The sequence below is a fragment of the Prosopis cineraria genome, unplaced genomic scaffold, assembly GCF_029017545.1.
Source record: "Prosopis cineraria cultivar Desert tree isolate PC_DT_omini unplaced genomic scaffold, ASM2901754v1 PC173, whole genome shotgun sequence".
Taxonomy (NCBI): domain Eukaryota; kingdom Viridiplantae; phylum Streptophyta; class Magnoliopsida; order Fabales; family Fabaceae; genus Prosopis; species Prosopis cineraria.
Genome location: NW_026555500.1, coordinates 1 through 25297, shown reverse-complemented (window position 1 = coordinate 25297; position 25297 = coordinate 1). Strand labels below are relative to the sequence as shown.

General features: G+C 33.3%; 2 protein-coding genes across 2 annotated transcripts; both read right to left on the bottom strand.

Annotated features, from left to right (window-relative positions):
* Positions 1–8585: 8585 nt before the first annotated feature.
* On the bottom strand, positions 8586–10144 carry LOC129295704 (gibberellin 3-beta-dioxygenase 1-like). Its single transcript, XM_054934248.1, has 2 exons — positions 9729–10144; positions 8586–9165 (listed from the first exon to the last, which is right to left on the bottom strand). Exons 1-2 carry the CDS (start codon positions 10142–10144, stop codon positions 8586–8588), a joined length of 996 nt encoding a protein of 331 aa, XP_054790223.1.
* A 3580-nt stretch (positions 10145–13724) lies between these two features.
* On the bottom strand, positions 13725–24341 carry LOC129295705 (uncharacterized). Its single transcript, XM_054934249.1, has 8 exons — positions 24186–24341; positions 23629–23744; positions 23053–23112; positions 22469–22616; positions 17942–18008; positions 17199–17270; positions 15347–15412; positions 13725–14060 (listed from the first exon to the last, which is right to left on the bottom strand). Exons 1-8 carry the CDS (start codon positions 24320–24322, stop codon positions 13926–13928), a joined length of 801 nt encoding a protein of 266 aa, XP_054790224.1. The 5' UTR covers positions 24323–24341; the 3' UTR covers positions 13725–13925.
* Positions 24342–25297: the final 956 nt, after the last annotated feature.

Below are 25297 nucleotides of genomic sequence, written 5' to 3'. Positions count from 1 at the left end.
AGTTTGACTAGTGCATTTTGGTAACCACTTGCCTTTATAAACAACAACAACAACAACAAGCCTTTATCCCACTAGGTGGGGTCGGCTACATGGATTGCAAGACGCCATTGTGCTCTATCATTTATTAAGCTTTTAGAAATATTATTAATTAAGAGATCACGTTCAACAACTTCCAAGAGTGTTCTCTTAGGCCTTCCTCTACCTCTCTTAATCGGACTCAAAGTTATATGTTACACTCTTCTCACTGGTGCCTCCCTTGGTCTTCTTTGTACATGCCCAAACCATCTCAACCGATTTTCTACCATTTTTTCCTCAATAGGTGCCACCCTCACTTTTTCACGTATGTGCTCATTTCGAATTTTATCTTTACGTGTATGTCCGCACATCCATCGTAACATTCTCATCTCTGCTACTCCAACTTTATGCTCTTGCTGTCCCGTTAGAGCCCAGCATTCACTACTATATAACATTGCCGGTCTGATAGCAGTACGATAAAACTTTCCTTTAAGTTTATTAGGCACCTTACGGTCACAAATAACTCCTTTAGCTTTTTCCAATTAAACCACCCAGCTTGAATTCTATGTGAAATATCTCCACTGATTTCGCCATCATTTTGAATAATGGCTCCCAAATATCTAAACTTTTCCACTTGAGGTATGATTTGATCTCCCAATTTCACTTCCAAATTATTTTCGAATAGTCCTTTACCAAATTTACAATATAAATATTCCGTCTTACTTCTACTCAGACGAAAACCTTTCGACTCCAATGTCCTCCTCCATAACTCAAGTTTGCAATTAACCTCTTCTCTTGTCTCTGCTATAAGAACTATATCATCCGCGAAGAGCATACATTTCGGGATTTCCTCTTGAATATGTTCCGTCAAAACATTTAAAATCAAGTTGAACAAATAAGGACTCAGAGATGATCCCTGATGCGTAGTCCAATCTTTATAGGAAAATCCTTTGTTTGACCACTAGGCGTTCTTATACTAGTTTTTACCCCCTCATACATATCTTGTATGGCTTTAATATAAGCAATCCGTACTCCCTTTTTTTCCAACGCTTTCCAAAGCACTTCTCTTGGTATACGGTCATAAGCTTTTTCCAAATCAATAAAAACCATGTGTAGATCTTTATCTTTACAACGATACTTTTCCATTAATCCCCTTAGTAGATAAATTGCCTCTGTAGTTGATCTACCTGGCATAAAACCAAATTGATTCTCAGAAATACTTGTCTCCAATCTCAACCTGTGCTCAATTACTTTCTCCCACAATTTCATTGTGTGGCTCATGAGTTTAATCCCTCTATAGTTAGTACAATTCTGAATATCTCCTTTATTTTTATAAATAGGAATTAATGTACTTCTCCTCCACTCATCAGGCATTTTCTTGGACCGTAAAATCACATTAAATAACTTAGTTAACCATCTCACCCCTTCTTCACCTAAACATTTCCACGCTTCGATAGATATACAATCAGGTCCGTTAGCTCTACCATTTGCCATTTTCTTAAGAGCTTCCTTTACCTCCTTATCACGTATTTTCGATAGAATGACAAATTTTGTTCTCCTTCACTAGTTACTAAATCCTCCAAGTTACTAGATGAATCCTCTCCATCATTGAAAAGTTTAGAAAAATAAGTCTCCCATCTATTTTTAATTTCATCATCTGTAACTAAAATTCTTCCCTCTTCATCCTTAATACACCTTACCTGTTCTAGATCTCTTGATTTTCTTTCCCTACTCTTGGCAATCTTATAAATATTTTGCTCTCCTTCCTTCGTCTCAAGGTTCTTATAAAATTCTTCAAAAGCTTTGGAACGAGCTTCACCCACAGCTCTCTTAGTTTCCTTCTTAGCCATACGGTACCTCTCCCAATTTTCCTCATTATTACACAAATGTATGGCTTTAAAACAGTTCTTCTTATACTTGATTTTGTCTTGTACACTATTATTCCACCACCAAGACTCCTTATCTCTCGGACCAGAACCTTTCGATTCTCCCAAAACTACTTTTGCAACCTCCCGTATCTTTTTAGCCATATCCTCCCATATGATGTTAGCACTTCCCTGAGAATCCCAAATTCCTTTATCCAAAAGATTTCGCTTGAAAATATCTTGCTTCTCACCTTTTAATTGCCACCACCTAATCTTTGGTGTTACTACTTGTCGACGTTTTTGGATTTTACTCATAATACACACATCAAGGACTAGGACCCTATGTTGTGTCGTTACAGCATCTCCAGGGATCACCTTACAATTTTTACAAAGTTTTCTATCTGTGTTCCTAACCAAAAGAAAATCAATCTACGACCTTGAGGCTCCACTTTTGTAAGTGATAAGATGCTCATCTCTCTTCTTGAAACAAGTGTTGGCAATCTTAAAATCATACGCCAATGAGAAATCAAGAAGAGTTTGCCCTTCATTGTTTAGCTCTCCAAACCAAAACCACCATGCACCCTCGCATACTGACCAGCTTCCCTCCCGACATGCCCATTAAAGTCTCCTCTCAATAAAAATCTTTTCACTCTGTGGTATGTGTCGAATCAACCCCTCCAGATCCTCCCAAAATAATTCCTTAAGACTGGCTTCTGTCCCGACTTGCAGCGCATAAGCGCTAACAATATTAACAGTCTCACGTCCAATTATCATTTTAAAAGAAATAATTCTGTCTCCAATTCTGCTAACTTCTACAACGTTCTTCTTCCACTCCTTATCTATAATGATGCCTACTCCATTGCGTGCACTTACTTTTCCTGTATACCAAAGTTTGAAACCTTGAATATCCTTAGCTCCTTCTCCACGCCATTTTGTTTCTTGCAAGCAAAGGATATTGATTTTCCTTTGAATCATAACCCCTACAACCTCTACAGATTTACAATTTAATGTCCCAACATTCCAAGTACCAAATCTAATTTTGCTCTTATGGACTAACTTCTTTAGCCGCGTGCGTCCAGAATGACGCGGTAGCCCTTGCTCATTTAACACTACATCCGGGCGCCGATGCAGCGGCTCTAACTCACTTATCACTGTACTCGAGCCATGCAGCGCGTTACTTACGGGCAACGACCTAGCATTAACATTATAACGTCTATTGTCCATGTTCATGATAGATTCAACAAATTTTTACATTGGCTGTTGATGGCCTAACACAACCCTCCTCCTTTACCCAGCTTGGGACCGGCTATAAACATAGGCGGAGTTAACCACATTGCCTTTATGATGCTAATAATTTTATTTTGTATGTTTTTTGCTAAGGATTTTAACCACAATTATTCATTGTTTTATGTTCATGAAATTGAATCTTCTGCCCTTATTTATGATAATTGTGGCTTGTTATTGATTTGCATTATGCTTTTTTGGTTACTTGTTGGATGAGTAAGGAATTTAAATATCTTTTACTGGCATAACATTGGTTTGAATTGTGTCGAAGAGCACTAGCTCTATTGCTTGTATCCTTGTAAAAGTATATGCAAGTGAGATGTGTTCAAAGAAAATAAATTACAGTTTAAGTGGTAAGAGAGAAATAATGCGTGATAAAATAATAGTCGAATTAGTGATTGTCCATCTAGTTAAAATATCATTAGAATGACTCCTAGAACTTTTTTAGAATTGTTATGGTATATTAGAAAGAGAGGTTGGCCTGCAAAACCACTCAATGGTCAAGTGTGGAAGAAATGGTTGTAACAACTCTATATATATTGACATACAATGTAAAAAATCATGAAGTGAATAATTTTGATTTAGACATTCTGGTGAGACAATTAGTCGCCCTTTTCATCAAGTTTTGACAGCTATCAATTAGAAGAAAAATTTCTTGCTCAACCTAATGGCTCAACCATCCCTCTTGAAATTGAAAAAGATAAGAAATTATTCCCATATTTTAGGATTGTGTCGGTGCTATTAATAGAACACATATACGAGTTAAAGTGCCTTCTTTAGATGCTCCTAGATACTGTGGTAGGAAGGAACTCTAGACATAGAACATTTAGTAGCATGTACATTTGATCTAAAGTTCACTCATGTGCTCCCTGGATGGGAAGATACTGCATCTGACTCAAGAATAATTAAAAATACATTAACACGAGAAGATAGGCTTATAATGTTTTTGAAGGTAAATATTTTACCAATTTTGATAAAGTTTACATTTATGATTGTAAAATTATTATAGTAATTATTTTCCTTTATGATAGGTAAATATTACCTTATTGATGGTAGATTCATGTTAACAGAGGACTTATAACACCCTTACCGAGAAGTCCACTATCATTTGAAAGAATATTCAAAAGGAAATCTACCCTTGAATTATAAAGAGTTATTTAACCTTCGACATGTAGAGTTATGCAATGCCATTGAACGTGCTTTGGTGTTTTGAAAAAAAAAAAATTGCCATTCTATCCAATGCAACTGAACCTACATATGGAATTAAAGCTAAAAAAATGATAACATATGTATGTTGCATTCTTCCTAACTGTCTTGTGAGAATGGACTCTATTAAAGATCTTTTAAAAGAAGTTGATGCTGCCCTTGCAAGAGAAAAGTGTTTAAATGATAATAATTGTGTTCAAAGAGGTGACAATAATGAGGCTGCTTGAGGTAAACTTGTTAGAGAAAATATAGCCAATCAGATGTGGGTAAATTATCAAGAACATATGGATGCTCTTGAGTATGAACTTGATGATTGAAATTTTATTTTCTCAATAAATTAAAATCTATTGTATTATTATAGACATTAAAATATGTTGTATTATTACATTGACTTATATTAAGTTTAATTGCGGCTTGATTAGACATTGAAATTAGTTGTTTCATTGACTTTATTTTCTTTGTATTATTTGTTTAGTTAGACATTGAAATTTAATTAGCTTTTCAGATTGGGATTGGTATTATGTGATTATATTGTTATGAGATAGGATGGCACCAAACATTAATAAAGAGACATTGAGCTGAACAAGATTAATAGATGATGCCCTCGTTGATGCTTTCATGATCGAATATAATAAAGGCCACAATGTTAATGACACTTTTACCACTACAGCTTATGATTATATATGTAAATATTTGAGTGCTTTATTCGGTAAACAAATTGACAAGGAAAATGTGAAAAATCAATGGAAGACTTTAAAGAAAAACTTTTAGATGTATATGACATTTTTTAAAAGTTTGAATGGATTCGCTTGGAATCCAACAACTCAAGTATGGGATGCTGAGGTTGAAGTTTGGGATGCATTAATTGAGGTAAATTTCCTACACATGTATTGATTATCTTATTCTTTTGTAATTTCCTACATATTCATGGCTATACTTGTTTAATGGTCTTTTAAAATGGGAAAGTGTACATTTGCAATTGAATTGCTTTTTACCAAATCAATTCAACATGCTATTTCACTTGTTTTTAAGCTAAACCTAAAGCAGCGTTGTGGAGAACTACTTCTTTTCCAAACTATGAAAAAATGATGATATTATATGGAGTAGATAGAGCTAATAAAGATAAGGGGGAGATAGCACGTGAGTGAAGAAAGAGACATCATTCTTGAGAAAAAGTCATTGAAATTGTCAATGATATTAACAACCTTGTCTCACACAATAGAGCCACAATTAATGTTGAGCTTGATAGACAAGAAAACTCACTGGGACTAAAAAAACTCATTTGACCTAGAGCACTCACCTACTATTAATAGTGCATATAGCAAGAAGACAAAGAGGGTGTCTAAGGAGAATGAGGCTAATTTAAATGAGTTAACAAGAGCAGTGTTAGCTATGGCTGAGGTAATTCAATAAGAAATGTGATCATAGGATAAAGTTTCAAGAAGGTGCCACAATTGTCAGGTGAAAAAATTTGGAAAACGCTTAAAGAGTATGGGATTGATGTTACAAGATTACCTGACATATATTGGCTTCTTATGGCTGATAATGATAGGCTTAGGACAACAAATCAATGTCCAGTATCAGTACGGAAGGAAGTGATAATGATGATGTTTTATGATTCTAATTAGATGATGACTTTTATTGATAACTTTTGTTTATGTTCTTAGCTAGATACTCAAGATGTGGTTCTTGAGCATTACCAATGATTTTTGAATATTTTGTTAGATGCTCAATATGTTAAGATGCTCTTGATGACAATTATATTTTGTTAGATGTTCAATATGTTAGATGTTCTTGCTCATTATATTTTGTTATTAATGATGACAATTATTGATCTTAGTATTTATGTAAAAAAAATGATTATGGTGATTTAAGGACTAGCATTGTCTTGTGCAATTATTGGGGGTATAAATATAAGAGGAATGGCTACCCATTATCTTGTGCATTTATTAAAAATTTCTTCTTTTTATCCGTGTTATGCTAGCATCATTACCTCCCCTAGTTAAGTTATATATGATCCTTAATGTGTGCATTTTTACATACACAAATACAACTATATTCTTAGCTAGACAATCATTGAATGAAATCATTAGTTTCATTGATTTAATATCCAGATTAATTTACTAATAAGATTATTTAATAGTATTATTTAATTTACTTATTTGGAGAGAAGTAAAAAAAATTGATAAGATTAGGGTGATTTTTAAGAAAAAATTATACAATTTTAGTTTATATGTAAAATTGATTTATGTGACAAAAGGTTAAAAATAAAAATGTTTTTATACAAGGGTATAATGGTAAGTTAATTATTACCTCCCCTCCCCTCCTAAACTAACAAAGGATCATTAAAAACCCCCTCCAACAAAACCAAACAAGGTAACTTAAAAACTCTTTCCTTCCCTTCCCTTCCTTCCCCTCGAACCAAACATAACTTTATTTTAAATAGCCATTTGCATGGGAGGGTTTAGAATGAATTGAAACCTTAAGTTTTATGTTTAGGATACTATATGCAGGTTTGGTTTTGTGCATATCTGTTGATGATGGAGACAATGCAATTCTTATCTACTCACAAATAAGCATGAGTTGCTAAGTCAACTCTTCTATCCATATTCACCCACGAGCATGACATAACATGTCATGTTTGCTCACGGACATGAACAAAGAGCTCAAAATCTTTGTTCTATCTCTCTTTGCAAACAAACGTGACTCACACTGTCACGTCCATGAATAGACATCCATAAAATATTGTTTTCTCTTCATAAAACCTTCTAAGGCATTTTATCCCATTTCAAGGCATTCCTAAGGTTCAAAACAAGTTCTAGAGGACTTTTTTTGGGAGGAGGATGTTACAATGTGCACTTCTGACCATAGAGGAATGTTGAAGGCAAGGAATTGCCCTTCATCACATGTCCACTGCCAAACAAAAATTGAACATGCATATCTTTTGCTGAACATGTGCCAATAATAGTTGTGTAAATAGGGCTAGTAAGCCGAAATAGAGAGAGAAAGCAAAAAAAAAAAAGAGTAATCTTAAGCTCCCAAACACTCAGTAAATATCCCTAACCTTAGATTTGGCATCTATTTAGGTAGATCTGAATTTTAAACTTCGCTAATTAAGGCTTTAGGCTTGGTATCTAAACTGTTTGAATCTTTTTGCTAATAGATAGTTATTGTAACGAAGTTATATCTATTTTGAAGTTTTAGAATGATGTGTGTGTGTGTGTGTGTGTGTGTGTGTGTGTGTGTTGTGTGTGTGTGTGTGTGTTGTGTGTGTGTGTGTGTGTGTGTGGTGTGTGTGTTGTGTGTGTGTGTGTGTGTGTGTGTGTGTGTGTGTGTGTGTGTGTGTGTGTGTGTGTGTGTGTGTGTGTGTGTGTGTGTGTGAATAAAGTTTGAGCTCAATTAAGGATTTGAAATGAATAGATGTTTAAAATCAATGTTTTAGAGTAGTGAAGAGTTTAATAGAGATATAAATAAATATGGAGAGACCAGTTCATATAAAAGATTAAGATGATTGGGGGATCTTTAACTTGAAATTTAGTTTAAATTTGTTCTATGAGATCTATGTACATGTCACTTGTACCCTTATAGGTTGTGTACATTGACTTTATTGCATTACTGTGGGCACACGGATACCACAAGTTGTTTTATCTGGATTCTTAGAAAAGAAGTAACTACATTTGTTTACTCTCTAGTCTTGATTGAATGGTGGAGCATTGATTTACATATGAAAGATTTATTTATTTACAATATATATATATATATATATATAGCTAAGCATGTAACCCACGCTAGTATAATAACTCCTAAATTAAGCGATGTCACCTACGAGTATGAGGAATGTTTTTGGGAACCTAAATAAATTGAATGAAATAAGAGTATGTTTTTGTGTGGAGATAATTAAATCCATGGTTTGGTCTTCAGTCTGGGTTGTCGTAGCATAATCTAGGTGCAACTTCAATGTAAATGACATGATCCTTTTTTTTCCTGATACAGTAAACCAACTTTTTTTTTTTTGTGTGTGATATAATAATAACTTAGTTGATAATATTAAAATACTTTTGTAATTATATATATAAACTATAATTATAACAAATGAATTTGTTATTATATATCATCATAAAAAAGAAAAACATATATTTCAGACAAACAAAACACCCTGAGAGTTGACACTCTTCATTACTGCAATGAAGCCAATGTAGTTTTGTTGTTCAAACTTTAAATGGAGATGGAAGCCAATGCATTGGGTCGGTCCTTCGCCTTGATAGCGTCATATTCCTTCAATGTTACAGCATGAAAACGAGGAGGAGAGTGAAAAGGAGAAATAAGAGTTTCATATGAGGGCCTATGAAAAAATGCATAGGAATACCGATTAGCATCCCTACTCACTGTGACACGATGTAGCACTGAAGTGAACCTTCCATTAGATAATATCTCAAGGATGTCACCAACCAGAACCACAAAAGAATCCGGATCCGAGCAAACGGGAACCCACCCGATTCCTTCTTTGAAGAACTGAAGCCCACTTGTTTGGTCTTGAGTTTGGACTTGGCTTCGGGTTTGGGTATAGACTTGGGTTTGGTGGAGGAATGTGATTATTGATGTGTCTTTATGTTGTGCTAAACCAATGGCTTCATCTGGGTCTGGATAGCTCGGATACAAGTTCATTCGAAGTGTATGGTTATTGCTCTTAACCCATTTATTCTCTTCATCACGTACCCCTAATAACTCCAATATCACACATGTGACCTTCTCTGCTAATTTCTTCAATTGCTTCTGAATTTCCTCTATTGTTTCGCTGCATGTGTCCGCAAAAATATTCAGCAACAAAATGATATATAAATGTGTCTATAAGTATGTCACAAATGCATGTAGATTGTACATGGTATAGTAGCTATAAATATAATATAATATATAGATACATATATAAGGTTAAGGGTCATTTTTGTCCTTAAACTGTACACAAAAGGTCACAAATACCCTTCAACTAAACTATGAGTCAATTTATCTTTCAATTTTAAAGATTCTCTCTGTTATTACCCTATCATTTTCTTACTATTAGTGGGCCCCATATTATATTTTTTATTATTAAATATTTGAGTTGAGGGACAAAAATAATTCTTTAAATAGGAGTTGAGAAGCAAAAATGACCCTTAACTTAATAAAAAATATTAAAAAAATAATAGGACTCACTGATGATACTGGATGTTAAGTGTTTTGAATGTCAAGATAATGATGGAGGGAATCTTTAAAGTTGAGGGATAGAATTAACCTATAATTGAGTTTATAAGTATTTGTAACTTTTTGTGTATATTTTAGGAATAAAAATGATTCTAACCCTATATATATATAGACACATACCAGAAACGTGCATGATCATCAAGATCAGGAAAAACTTTTCCAGCATCATCATAGGAAGAACCAACAATGGTGAACCCTTCATGCCACATGACCTTGGAGAAGAATGGTGAAATGTTAGCTGAACCATACCCAGACTTAGCACCAGGAGGCCTTAAGGCTTTTGCCTTTTGCTCAGTTGGGAGGGAAAATAGGCGTTTGATCTCTTCGTCCACATCATTCAATTGAGATAGTGGTATTCCATGGTTCTTTAGTTGAAAAATACCCCACTCTTCACATGCAAGTCTTATTGCTTCCTTGACATTCGGATCCATAAGGTCCACAACGGGTACGGATACCGACCCGTCAATGATGTCGGAGCATCCTTTTGACCACCATGTTTGAGAATCTGGTAAGCTCTTTGTTGAAGAAAAGTCCATGGGAATGTTTTTCGATGCTTCAATGGAGAGATCTCCAGCTATTTCAAGGACTTCAATTTGATTATGTTTTAAGAATATTAAAACAAGTGAATCAATTGTTGGAATAGTCAAATCACTATTGGAGTATATATATACATACAAGAAGGATTGGATTCGTCCCTCTATTGATAACTAATATATGTATATACACACACATTAATTACAATACATGTATCACATAAATTTCATTAATTACATGCATGCACCACAATATAGTTGGGCTAAGACGAGACTGACCCAATGAAAAAAAAAAAACAGCTAAAAAAAGGGGGATTTGGGCAAATGAGATGGTGGGATAAATATAAAAGAAAAATTTTTAAATTTGAACTGTGCAAATCTCATTTGGATGATGAATATAATGACTGAATCAGGACACAAACAAAAATTATCAGAGTCTCGTTTAGTCCCATGAACTCCTTTAAAAATGAGTGGGACATGTATGTTTCACAAATGATTTTAATCAGCCTCGACAATAATAGACCAAATTTCTAATGTGAAAACAATGATTTACATAATTTTGGTTTTATGTATATTTATCTATGAGAATTTTTCAAAATGTATGTTATTCACACAATTAATATAAATATTAAATATATAACCAAATATATATTGCATGTACCAACTGCAATAAAGATGCATCATGCATGTCATTTTAGATAGTGTTGAATTGGATCCTTTCTTGGTACAATAGGAAGAAGATGAATCACATTATTTTAGGTATATTATCAATGAGATTTTTTTTGAAGGTATATAATTCACTCATTTAATAAATATAATCAATAAATAATATACAATGAACAAAATCTTTCGTTATCATTCTTCCATGAGTCATTTCCTAAACCATCTACAATTCTACATATGCTTATCACTATTCAAAGAATAATTAGAAGAAACCCAGCGCAAATGCATTGGATACGGTAAGTTTAAAATATTAATATCCTGCAAATCAAGAAAATTCATTGTTATTATTTTTTATGAACATAATTATTGTTATTAATTTGCACGACAATGTATTTAAGGGTCCCTTTGTTCAAAATAAAAAAAAATGATTATTGCCACGAACGACATCGCCTCGGTGGCATTGTTCTCGGTTAAATTCCATTTCAGAAATACTATACATTCCTTTTATTTATATACATTAAATAATTATTATTGGTATGATTTTTTTTTAAATTTTTGTATTTTTCACGTCAATTATATTGTGATTACTGGTTACCGTAGTGTCCAGCTGACCATGACTATTGAAATTTGGAAGTGTCTCGGTGACAAAAGAATGCATGTTTTTGCTTTTCTTTGTTAATGGATAAATCTTAATTGGGTTAAATAACAGTTTTGCCATTAAATTATAAATCTAAGACTGTATCTTCGACCCCAAACCCTTATTTTAATGCAATATTCTCTTTTTAATATTTAAAAATTATGCAATGTTGCACATACTAATAATAAAAATTAATTTTAATTGTTAGTGGACAAAATATATAGAAAAAGATTTCAAAAATTAAAAAAAATAATCAAAAAATTACAAATAAATATCTTATAAGAAAATTAATATAAATTAAGTTTCTTAAATTACAATAAATATTAAGAGACAAATATTATTTTTTATCAAAATACTATTTTAACCAGTTACTTGACAGGCTATCAAGTCTTGTCATCATTACTAACAATAAAACCGATAAATAAAACTATTATATTTATTTTAACAATATCATACTAAAATATTAATAATTTATTGTACATACATATAATAATTGATATATTATTATTATTATTATTATTATTATTATAACAACTCGTAACACACAATTTATAAATTAACTTATGATACTTATAATTTCTCCAAAAATTACAATTTAACTAATGTATTCGTGATTAAAAGTAAATGTGATCTTTTACAGATAATAATAATTAATTTTTTTAAAAATCATTTTTCTATAAATTTGAGATATATTAGTTAAACTGTTAATTTTTAAAAGAAGAATTATAAATTTTGGAAAAAATATTTATAAATAATAATAATAATATTTAAAATATATATTTAATGTTTAATACAATATTATTAAAAAAATACATTTTTAATTACTTATTGGTACTAGCATCAACAATGATGATCCAATAATTATCTAGTAGCCTGTTAGAGCCAAAATTAAAACTTAGTCTTTTACACGTAAAGGAAATAGCATTTGTCTTTTGGTATTAATTTTCTATTTGTTTGTAATTTTTGAAGTTTTTTCTGTAATATTTTTGGACTTGTTTCTTTTGTGGTAATTTTGAGGATATTTTTTATAATTTTCTAGCTAATTAATGATTTAAATTAACATAACGGTAGAGGTAATATTACACCTTTTTAAATATTTAAGATACATATTATACTAAAAATAAATTTAGAATCTTAGGCACTCTTGAATTTATAGTTTAAGAGAAAATTGCTTTTTAACTCATCTTAATTTAAAGATCATGAGCAATTTTTTTTAGCTTCATCACAGGAAGAGCCAATAAATAATGGTGAACCATTAGTTAAAAAATTAAAATTGTATCTCCTCCCTCAACACAGTTAGATTACAATCTGTTATGGTTAATATCTGAGGCTCAATTAAGTATATAATAATCATATTAACAAAAGACATATTTGGCATAAACCGCTAATGTCATAACTGAGAAACAAAAAATTCTACACTTAAAAGACCATTTTTCCCTTTAATTTTTTTGAAAAATGATGGGCATTCTATACTAAAAAATGTAACAACGTTCCCACTAAAAGCAAAATCATCATTTCATTAAAAACTCATCATCTATAAATTAGATCGACAATCAAATGATTAATATAATAATTAAATAAAAATAATATTTATATACACACGCGTGTACACACACATATATAATATTAAAAATCTTGGTATCATATTAACAAGAGACATATTTGACACATACCGCTAATGCCATAACTAAGAAACAAAAATTTCTACATTTAAAGACCATTTTTTCCTTTGATTTTTTTTTTTAAAATAACAATGAGCATCCTATACTAAAGGGTGTGACAATATTCCTTCTAAGAACAAAATCATCATTCCATTAGAAACACGTCCCCTACAAGTTAGATTGACAATCAAATGATTGATATAATAATTAAATAAAAATAATATTTATATGTACACGCATGTATATATAATATTAAAAATCTTAGTATCATTTTTAATTCAGAGTTATTCAACCATAACATCTTAGGTTTCAATTTTCTCATTTTTTTTTCGTATGTATACTTTTTTTTAATTTACTTTATTTGTTACAAATAAGTTTTCAATTTTCTCTACAACTTAATTCATTTAATTCCTATAAACAAATCATGCACTTAAAATTTTATTATAACCTGAAAAAAAAAATCAATATTTTGAAATTGAATAAATAATTTTATTACTAAAATAAAAGCAGAAAAAACCACATTAATTCTGATTTTGTCTAAACTGTCACGCTCAAAAATGGTCCAATCGCCAAAACAGGTTATCTAGTCAAACTGAGCCGGTGAAGTTTGATACCATGAAACTGAGTAATTTTCCCTATTCTTTCTTTTTTCTTTTTTCTTTTTTTTTTTTGGTGGGGAAATATAAGCTCTTTTGGTTCTCTTTTATCTTTCCGAATATAGTAAAATGTACTCAGGTTTACCATCCTCAAATTTAGAGGATCCAAGTCCAATACAACAAATGACAGCAACTAAATCCTAACACAAATAGCTGATTTAAATCTATCATTCCAACTCTTTATCAGGTCCCAAATACAAAGTACAACATGCAGAAACAATAACAAGTAACAATCCAATAACCTGACTGAAAGATGGAGCCGCTCTTGAAAAAGCAAGCCTCCACAATTGTGATAATTCCACCTGAAATTAAAAGGGATTGCCCGTATCAGTCACCAGAACAGGTTTTCAAGTCTCAAACTAAGGAAAACAACAAGGCGAGCAAAGCAGTTCTTGCTTAGTGACAGATATACATAGCTATTAAGGGGCATATAAAATCTCTCGAATATTATTAATAAAATCAGGAACTCCATCATGAAAGATTGGATTGTTACTTTTAATCAATTTTTTTTTTTCATGAAGCAAATAGATGTAAGGATTGGCTTGTTTGCCATGTGCCTCATGACAATCTTGTCACTATGATCTTTCAGAAACTACCATTAGATTGTAGAAGCTTTATATGCTCTAATACGAACTAATTATTACCCCTACACGTTTTTTCCTGCATTGTATTTGAAAAAAAGGACATATAAAATGAAGAGCTAATAAATATAAAGTAATGGGAATTCAAGACAAATGATTGGTCCCGTATGATTTCTTTCTTTCTTTCTTTGTTTTTTAAATGATTGGGGTAAATTTGAGTATTGTTAGGCTCAATTGAAAATAGTTTTCTCGAAGATATTTTCTACATTCACACAAACTTGAGACGTCATGTTTAAGCAGCCACAATTCCTTTCATTTAAGGCCGGCAACTGTTTTTTTTTTAATTATTATTATTTTTATTATTATTATTATAGCAAGCAAGTAGCTTGCTAGAGGGGCCAAACCTGTGATCTACACCACACAGAGTGAGCATAATGCCACAGAGCCACTGAACAAATGATCTGTAAGATTTCTAATATGAAATGCCATGTTGCCTACTTACAAACTCTAGTTTCTAAACAATTTTCACATGATTGATAGAACTTTTTCCCCCAGCATAACATTAGTCCAGATCCTCTATAATAAATAAATTATTGCATGTAGTGCTGAAAAAAGACGTAGCAGAGAGAAAAAATTTGGATGTGTATAAATAAATGAAACGACTCTTATACACTCCCATTTCTTCGTACCACACTCTGTCTTACAACATCACAGTACCATAGCAGAGGGTCAAAACTGTAAAACATTGGTCCATAAGATTGATAGGAAGTGTTTAATAGGATTACGGGTGTTCTTGTTTCCATCATTAACTGTAAGCAACTATATAGGGTTTGGTAAGTTACTTCCTCACTTTTCTGTATTAAGTTGGGTGATGAAATGAAGAGAAAGAACAAATGGAAAGTTTTCTGTTGAAGTAGTTCTATTTTCAAAGTTCAAGCGAATGGAAACACTTCCAAATTATAGCGAAGGAAATAGAAATAAGATAACTGGCAGTATAATTAGCATACCTCCAAGTATAGGAGATTGACAATTTTCCCAATCCTCTCAAGTTGCAGTCCACGTGCTAACAATACCTGCAAGAGATTTATGAACAAATGATTATTCAACAGTGAAGAGCTGATAGTGTTTGAACATGGAGAAAATATGGAATTGGAGGAAAAGAAAGAGAATATGGGCAAAGGAAAGAGAATTGTCCCTTTTTCTTTTTGTTTTTAATAGGCAAAAATTAGGAAAACAAATTAATACAAGAAACTCTTCAATCTCACAACATAATAAACAATTAATCACCATCAGTTGTTAGTCCATTAGGTCGGGGAATCTAGACTTACAATTCCCATTTTTCATGTGAGACTCCTTGATACAAGACTTATAACAAATAATAATACACCTTCATTTAAAAATCAACATCATTGGTAGACGCACTCCACGACACTTAGTGGCACCTCATTCAATTTCAACATCAGTCAGAACCATCTAACAGTTTGAACCCTCCATAAATAGCCCTCTCCGTAGTATTGGCCTCCCAATGAAAGAACCATTGTTATAAGTACAAGTTTGAAAGGAAAACCATGTCAAAAGACTAGTCCATTGCATAGGAAAAACTCCTAAACTGATAGGTCCCACTTTTCATGCAAGACCCCTAACATGGGATTCATAACATGGCGTAAGCACTAATTGAGCTCCATAAAGAAGCTGAAGTGACATCTCTCATCTCCATTAATAAATAAGCTTCTATTTAAGAACAATCAATATAAAATATAAAATCTATAACAAGTCATATTATTCATAGGGCGTCAAGGACACAACTAACTCTTTAGGTTCTATGCAATGCATAGAGGTTCTACCCATCCTAAATTGATCAAATTCATAAGACGTCAAGGACACATCCTGATTCTTTAGGTACACAAACAGTTCCTTCTCCCATCTCTATTCTCTGTATTTTGATTGCCATCATTTTTTAAGGCATGAAGAATGCAAAATGTGAATCCATGCACTGATGTCTATTTTGACAATCTGTATTCAGCTTCCTTTAACTTTGTATCATGTCAAGAAATGCAGAACTCAAACTGTAGAGAGGTGAGCAGGGAGCGCAAAAAATGTCATGCATGCTGACGTATTCTATTTCATTCCTGGTTCAGGTTGTCTTTTCCGTTATACTCATCACAATTAACACAAACTATGTTTTCATATACAGATTACAGAAAAAGTTCCATCACAAACCTTTCAACAATACAAGTGGAATGGTCAAAATGCTAGCATCCTATTCTGGTGGCTGTTCAACAAGTATCTTTCATTTCCTCCTTTTTATTGGCTAGCTATAACTTAGGGTGCTTTAAATTTAGGTTGTTATTATAGCAGTAGGATGCAGGAGGATTAATTTATACCGTTCATACATGAATATTTTTTGAACATGTACCCTAATCATGCTTGTCTATGAAACACATCAGATGTCGTGTATAAATGGCATGTCATGTTTATAAATGAAAAGTGAAGAAATGTTAAAGTCACTTTAAACGAAGAAATAGCCGGTTACTTATTTCATTGACTTCATGAATCTAATTTCACAGGTAGTTCTCTAAAAAATGTCATAATACAGTGTGAACCAAGAACAATACTGTTGAAGCTGTATTCCACGATGATCAAAAAGTGCAATATATTAGAGTAACACAGTGCAGGATATTCTTTTTGCTTCTAATATCTCACTTCCCCTTAACTGATGATCACCAAAAAAACCAAAAATTCTATGCAGTCCTTAACTAATAAGCATGATGAGCCTGTTATCCAACTCACTGACTGTTTATATCACAATTTTGTTTGAAAAATAAAAGAACAGGATCATAATATAGTCTAGAATAGCACCTCGGCAAAGAAGGCAAGAACACTAAGTACAAGCATGAGTATAATTGATTGAAATCCTGGGAGCACAAAATCCTGCATCAACAAGACAAGGTTTTAATTTGTTGAAATATTAACAAGTTCACAAGAGAGATAACAGAGACTAATATTGACAAGGAATTTTGTGAAGATAAAAATGCTAACAATAACTGGCTTGACCAAACCCCATCTGATGTGTCCTAAAGGTAGGTAGCCATATGTAAATTCTTAGATGTTCATTTCTCACCTATATCCATCTTTTCCTTTCAAATGTGATATAAAATAGATGATGGTACTCAACAAAACTATGGTGCCTTAGAACTTTGACATATAAATTAATTTTTTTTATCTGGGCATCAATCATCTTCTAGGAACTCATACAACCATCTATCTGTCCTCCATGATTCCTAAAATAACTTTTATTCACCCATTTAAGGTATTTAACGAGGAAAATATATTTGATGTAAAACATCATGAAAAATCATATCCTAAAGCAAAAGGTTATAGGATAGATGGTAAAAAAGCTAATAATACTAAATGATGATTTTAAAATGCTGGCATAGTAAGGGAGGAAAAAACATCAGAAATTTCATGGAATTTGCTGCTCTTTTACCCTGTTACCAGACATTTCTGACCAGCGTCCACCTGGAGTAGGTTACCAATGGCTTGGTGGTCGTATAACTAAGCATTTACCCAGAAATAGCAGCTTAAATGCACCATGACTTTACCTCAAAGAAAAATGTACATATGGCCATCACCGGGCTAGCCAGCATGCTAAATGTAAGGACGGTTACCCTGGAAGAAGGCAGAATTTCAGAGGTTACAGGCGTTATAAAAGCTCTCTAAACTATTCCATTAGAAAGAGAAACTCACATGCATATTTTTCCTAATATGCCACGTCCCCTCTAATTTCACTGACTATTAGTGTCTCATGGGTTAGATAAAGCATGTAACAATTTTATAATCAAGCGCGCTTCTACCTACCATACCACAGCAATTGCACTATGCAGCGTGACAAATTTTAATTTGTCAGAGTATCTTGGAACATAATCAGCAACATGCATGTCAAAATCCACCAAACTGGACATTCCATGATGTATATGGTGTGACTCCAAAGTTATCAGATACGTGAATCTTGATATGTTGTTAATATATAGCTAGCTAACTATGATTTATTTTTCAACGTTAAACAAAACACTCCAATTGTTGCTAAGAAAAAAACAGGTCCGTGTTTTTCATTTGAAAAAAAAAAAAAAAATCCCGTTTGTCAAGTTTCATTCCCTTTTTTATTGTAACAGAGCAATGGTCATGAACTCTCAACAACTTATTATGACCTTATTTCTCAATTTTTTGCAAAGATTCTATCCAGGCTAACTCCGCCTATGTTTATAGCCGGTCCCAAGCCCGGGTAAAGGAGGAGGGTTGTGTTAGGCCATCAACAGCCAATGTAAAACTTTGTTAAATCTATCATGAACATGGACAATAGACATTATAATGTTAATGCTAGGTCGTTGCCCGTAAGTAACGCGCTGCATGGCTCGAGTACAGTGATAAGTGAGTTAGAGCCGCTGCATCGGCGCCTGGATGTAGTGTTAAATGAGCAAGGACTACCGCGTCATTCTGGACGCACGCGGCTAAAGAAGTTAGTCCATAAGAGCAAAATTAAATTTGGTACTTGGAATGTTAGGACATTAAATTGTAAATCTGTAGAGGTTGTAGGGGTTATGATTCAAAGGAAAATCAATATCCTTTGCCTGCAAGAAACAAAATGGCGTGGAGAAGAAGCTAAGGATATTCAAGGTTTCAAACTTTGGTATACAGGAAAAGTAAGTGCACGCAATGGAGTAGGCATCATTATAGATAAGGAGTGGAAGAAGAGCATTGTAGAAGTTAGCAGAATTGGAGACAGAATTATTTTCTTAAAAATGATAATTGGACGTGAGACTGTTAATATTGTTAGCGCTTATACGCCGCAAGTCGGGACAGAAGCCAATCTTAAGGAATTATTTTGGGAGGATCTGGAGGGGTTGATTCGACACATACCACAGAGTGAAAAGACTTTTATTGGAGGAGACTTTAATGGGCATGTCAAGAGGGAAGCTGGTCAGTATGCGAGGGTGCATGGTGGTTTTGGTTTTGGAGAGCTAAACAATGAAGGACAAACTCTTCTTGATTTCTCATTGGCATATGATTTTAAGATTGCCAACACTTGTTTCAAGAAGAGAGATGAGCATCTCATCACTTACAAAAGTGGAGCCTCAAGGTCACAGATTGATTTTCTTTTGGTTAGGAACACAGATAGAAGACTTTGTAAAAATTATCAGGTGATCCCCGGAGATGCTGTAACGACACAACATAGGGTCCTAGTCCTTGATGTGTGTATTGTGAGTAAAATCTAAAAACGTCGACAAGTAGTAGCACCAAGGATTAGGTGGTGGCAATTAAAAGGTGAGAAGCAAGATATTTTCAAGCGAAATCTTTTGGATAAAGGAATTTGGGAATCTCAGGGAAGTGCTAACATCATATGGGAGGATATGGCTAAAAAGATACGGGAGGTTACAAAAGTAGTTTTGGGAGAATCAAAAGGTTCTGGTCCGAGAGATAAGGAGTCTTGGTAGTGGAATAATAGTGTACAGGACAAAATCAAGTATAAGAAGAACTGTTTTAAAGCCATACATTTGTGTAACAATGAAAAAAATTGGGAGAGGTACCGTATGGCTAAGAAGGAAACTAAGAGAGTTGTGGGTGAAGCTCGTTCTAAAGCTTTTGAAGAATTTTATAAGAGCCTTGAGACAGAGGAAGGAGAGCGAAATATTTATAAAATTGCCAAGAGTAGGGAAAGAAAATCAAGAGATCTAGAACAGGTAAGGTGTATTAAGGATGAAGAGGGAAGAATTTTAGTTATAGACGATGAAATTAAAAATAGATGGGAGACTTACTTTTCTAAACTTTTCAATGATGGAGAGGATTCATCTAGTAACTTGGAGGATTTAGTAACTGGTGAAGGAGAACAAAATTTGTCATTCTATCGAATAATATGTGATAAGGAGGTAAAGGAAGCTCTTAAGAAAATGGCAAATGGTAGAGCCAACGGACCTAATTGTATATCTATCGAAACGTGGAAATGTTTAGGTGAAGAAGGGGTGAGATGGTTAACTAAGTTATTTAATGTGATTTTACGATCCAAGAAAATGCCTGATGAGTGGAGGAGAAGTACATTAATTCCTATTTATAAAAATAAAGGAGATATTCAGAATTGTACTAACTATAGAGGGATTAAACTCATGAGCCACACAATAAAATTGTGGGAGAAAGTAATTGAGCATAGGTTGAGATTGGAGACAAGTATTTCTGAGAATCAATTTGGTTTTATGCCAGGTAGATCAACTACAGAGGCGATTTATCTACTAAGGGGATTAATGGAAAAGTATCGTTGTAAAGATAAAGATCTACACATGGTTTTTATTGATTTAGAAAAAGCTTATGACCGTATGCCAAGAGAAGTGCTTTGGAAAGCGTTGGAAAAAAAGGGAGTACGGATTGCTTATATTAAAGCCATACAAGATATGTATGAGGGGGGAAAAACTAGTATAAGAACGCCTAGTGGTCAAACAAAAGATTTTCTTATAAAGATTGGACTACATCAGGGATCATCTCTGAGTCCTTATTTGTTCAACTTGATCTTAAATGTTTTGACAGAACATATTCAAGGGGAAATTTCGAAATGTATGCTCTTTGCGGATGATATAGTTCTTATGGCAGAGACAAGAGAAGAGGTTAATTGCAAACTTAAGTTATGGAGGAGGACATTGGAGTCGAAAGGTTTTCGTCTGAATAAAAGTAAGACGGAATATTTATATTGTAAATTTGGCAAAGGACTATTGGACAATAATTTGGAAGTGAAATTGGGAGATCAAATTATACCTCAAGTGGAAAAGTTTAGATATTTGGGAGCCATTATTCAAAATGATGGCGAAATCAGTGGAGATATTTCACATAGAATTCAAGCTGGGTGGTTTAATTGGAGAAAAGCTAAAGGAGTTATTTGCGACCGTAAGGTGCTTAATAAACTTAAAGGAAAGTTTTATCGCACTGCTATCAGACCGGCAATGTTATATAGTAGTGAATGCTGGGCTCTAACGGGACAGCAAGAGCATAAAGTTGGAGTAGCAGAAATGAGAATGTTACGATGGATGTGCGGACATACACATAAAGATAAAATTCGAAATGAGCACGCACGCGAAAAAGTTAGGGTGGCACCTATTGAGGAAAAAATGGTAAAAAATCGGTTGAGATAGTTTGGGCATGTACAAAGAAGACCAAGGGAGGCACCAGTGAGAAGAGTGGAACATATAACTTTGAGTCCGATTAAGAGAGGTAGAGGAAGGCCTAAGAGAACACTCTTGGAAGTTGTTGAACGCGATCTCGTAATTAATAATATTCCTAAAAGCTTGATAAATGATAGAGCACAATGGCGTCTTGCAATCCATATAGCCGACCCCACCTAGTAGGATAAAGACTTGTTGTTGTATTCTATCCAGGCTACAACCTCAAAGCCTAAATAATAAGTTAGCCAGTTTTTTCACCATCTCAAGATCATTGCAATTATCTTATAAATAAACCTTTTGTCTCCCATCCATCATTTTAGCAGGTTAGCATTGCCGTTGCTTAACTTGCTCATGAATCTTAACCTTTCCAATTAAGTATATCTTAGTGAAATATAGTTCTTGCAAATTTGCTGTTTAATGTTTTATATTTTTATCTTTGTTATTTCTCTTCTCTGTCTAGATCATTATATTGCCGATTTTTAGGGAATAGATAGTTTCAATGTCTTGCTTTTATTTCCCCCCTGTAATCACGTCATGTGTCTTGGCCTTGGACAGCAGGACTGTTGCTAGCCTAAACCATTAGCAGTATAAGAGAGATTTTCCCCATGCTCTTGTTCAGTATATATACTGAAAGATTCTAAAAGAATTGTAAACTATAAATCAACAACATTTGGAACAAAGTTTTAGGCCACCCTAGGACATTGCCTACCATAATAATGGCAATAAAATAAAACTACAAATGAAGAAAAGTAAGGCATAAAGTTAATAGCTTGGAAATTATTTTTTTATACTTTGACTTCCGGTTGGGCCAAAGGGCTTTGCATTTGATCCTCTTCTAGTCCCCAAAAAGCATGTGAGTCAGAGTATAGACACCCAAGAAAATAATAATGACAAATTATATACCAGCCAAAAACTTTATGATCTTACAGTGGCTGATCAGAAGCTTTTGCTCCAGCCCTTATAAGGCAGTAGCTGGCTCCGCCAGTAATTGATGAAACGAGACCAAGTAATACTGCAAATAGATGACTTCCTTTATAATTTGCATCTCTTTGCTCCTCAGCTTTAACTAGCTGTCCTGAAATTCCAAAAATAGAGAGTAGTTAAGCTGAACATGCGGTTCTTACTGAAAGCATCAAACAATAAAATGCAGACTAGACCTCTCAATTATTAGAAATAAATAAAAAACAAAAAACATTTTATTAGAACTAGATAAACTCATAGACCTCAACATTCTCAAAGTCTAGGACATGCAAGTCCTTTAAAGATGCCCAAAGCTCACTCCTAAAATTTTTATCCAGGGAAGGCTTCTAATATGATGAATTAAAGCATTTACAAAAAATAACAATGAGCAAGATCCCTGAATCTAAAACACAAAAAAATGAATTCAAACTCACCCAGTACATACATAGATTTAAATTGTGCAAGCCAACTACAACATGAAGGAACAAATATTCAAATTCATAAATTATATGAAAAATGATGCATTCACGAGACTTAGAACAGAAATCTACCTTGCGTAGCAAGCATTTCATGGAAAATGAAGAGCACACCAAAGAAACTGCAAGCAAGGCCTGAAATAAAGATGACAATAATAACCAATCATTACTATGTATCTTATTGCTAAACCAAGTGTCTGGCTGTTCTCAGCAGTGACACACTAATTCAGAATTTTTTAGTACAATTTATTCCTCCACAACAATGGCTATGTTTTATATAAAATATCTTATTGTTAGTAAGATAATAGTTACATTTCCTCTTTGCATACAAATACAGAGATCGATAGAAAAGAAACGAACCCCAACCAAAGAGAAAGTGAAGGCTTTCAAGGTTTGAAGCATACAATTTTAGGGTTGTTAATTGGGGTAAGGATTCATGGGCATGGCCTGAAATATCTAATAACAACAAGTCCAAGAATATAGAATGTCAAAAACATGTATGGAAACAAGACCTTGTCAAATGATTATCAACCAAGGAGACGGTTATTCCACCTAAAAATTGCCCAACCAGACTACAATTCTTTGGGTTCTTCACAGAAATATACATATTTAATCGCATTGGATCTTAAGAACTGAATAAAAACACTTTACCTGAAATGTCTGCAATTTTCAACTTCTCATGCAAAAAGATCCTTGCTATAATTGATGCCATAATAGGAGTTGTTAAATTTAATACAATAGCCTGAGAGAAAGGCAACCTCTGAACACTGAAATGAACAGAGTTCTTGTTATCAAAGTAGTTTGCAACTAATTAAATTCTAAAGGAGCATCAAGACAGAATTACATCCTGCATTCAGACCTTTACTACTTCATACTTATGAGTTACAAGAAACATACAAATGCAATGCAACATCCACAAATGCTTTTACTGGATAGTATATAGGGTGGCTGCTAATGCAATTACTGTATTTGTATAGACTCAATAGCTTTTGATGGTATGCCATCAGCCATCTGTGGAACACTCAAAATATTCAAAAAAATCTATGATCCCATAATCCTAAAACTATGATAAATTTCTAAAAAAAAAAAAAAGTCCAGTGAAAAAATCTTCAACGAAGAAAATTAGGCAATAGTATCAAGAGTGATCTATGAAATGCTTAAAAAAATATTGAGAGAAAAAAAATTCATAAAACAAGTAAGCAACTCACCAATATACAAAACTGGACAAAGAAAAACAGCCTACAAGGGCCCTTGAAATCAAAATATTCCTAACATGGGATGTTGCAAAAAGTGGCTGCTCACCCCTTCTCAACCAAATTACGACAGTACCAACATAACTGTACATCTCGTGAATGCAGCCTCAAATAAAGGAATCCCCTGAACTGCCAAATCAAAAATTTAGTTTAAAAATCAAAATAATGAACAGACAAGAAAGTGATTATATGACGATAATGGTAAATCTTGAAGTTGGAAAAGCATGTAAAATAATATATATATATATATATATATCTGAACAACCCAAAGCGTGAAAAGTTTACTGGACAGGACTGTAAATCTAGCATGAGTAGATTACAGTGACTTTACTTGAGGCTTGCTTAAAACTACTTGCATCTACCCTCCTGGTTTAAAATGTGCACCAACCAACCCTATTTAAATTACATACAGGACAATTTAGAGATATGACCTTGTATAAATTTTATGTAGACACATATACTCCCTACTACTGCCTTCCTTACAGGTGAAATGTCAAAGAAGAAAAGACCAGTGTAGTTTTCTTATTAAAAGGGCAAGGATCCGTAACCTTGCCAACCCTCAGTAAATGTCAGTGTAATTTACCGAATCAGCATAGCTATCTGATGAAGACTCTTCAAGGATAACTACACTTCCAATAATGAAGATAAGATATTCCTTCTGTTCACTCCACCAACCCATCTGAAGAAGGTATATGATAATCCCTTTTTTGGCAAATAGAAAACATGGAGGGGGAGGAGGGGGGATATAGTAAAAGGCTGTTGCTATAAGGATTTAAAAGAAGCCAACCTAGATTTTTAAGGATAGATGCAGTATGATAGAGAATACAGAAAAACAATATCAGGAAATTTCAAATATATGTTTATTTAATTGACTGAATACTATAGGGCTGGGCAACAGCAAATGAAATAATCATTAAAGGTCTCGGTGTATCCTTTTTTTTCCTAAACAGAATTGCACACATGTTTCATCAGCACAGTTATGATAGTGCAACCAAAATAGCTATATTCATCTAAACTCCTTTTTTGTTGCTTAATTAATTCTGCAGACACTAATATCTTGCAGAGTA

Excerpts from the sequence above, each read along its gene's own strand:
- LOC129295705 (XM_054934249.1), bottom strand. The coding sequence starts at position 24,322 with ATGTACAGTTATGTTGGTACTGTCGTAATTTGGTTGAGAAGGGGTGAG. Across the intron at positions 23,113-23,628 it reads GAAAATTGCAGACATTTCAG|GCCTTGCTTGCAGTTTCTTT; the intron begins GTAAAGTGTTTT and ends TCTTTATTTCAG. Across the intron at positions 22,617-23,052 it reads TGAAATGCTTGCTACGCAAG|GACAGCTAGTTAAAGCTGAG; the intron begins GTAGATTTCTGT and ends TTGGAATTTCAG.
- LOC129295704 (XM_054934248.1), bottom strand. The coding sequence starts at position 10,144 with ATGGACTTTTCTTCAACAAAGAGCTTACCAGATTCTCAAACATGGTGG. Across the intron at positions 9,166-9,728 it reads GATGATCATGCACGTTTCTG|CGAAACAATAGAGGAAATTC; the intron begins GTATGTGTCTAT and ends GGACACATGCAG.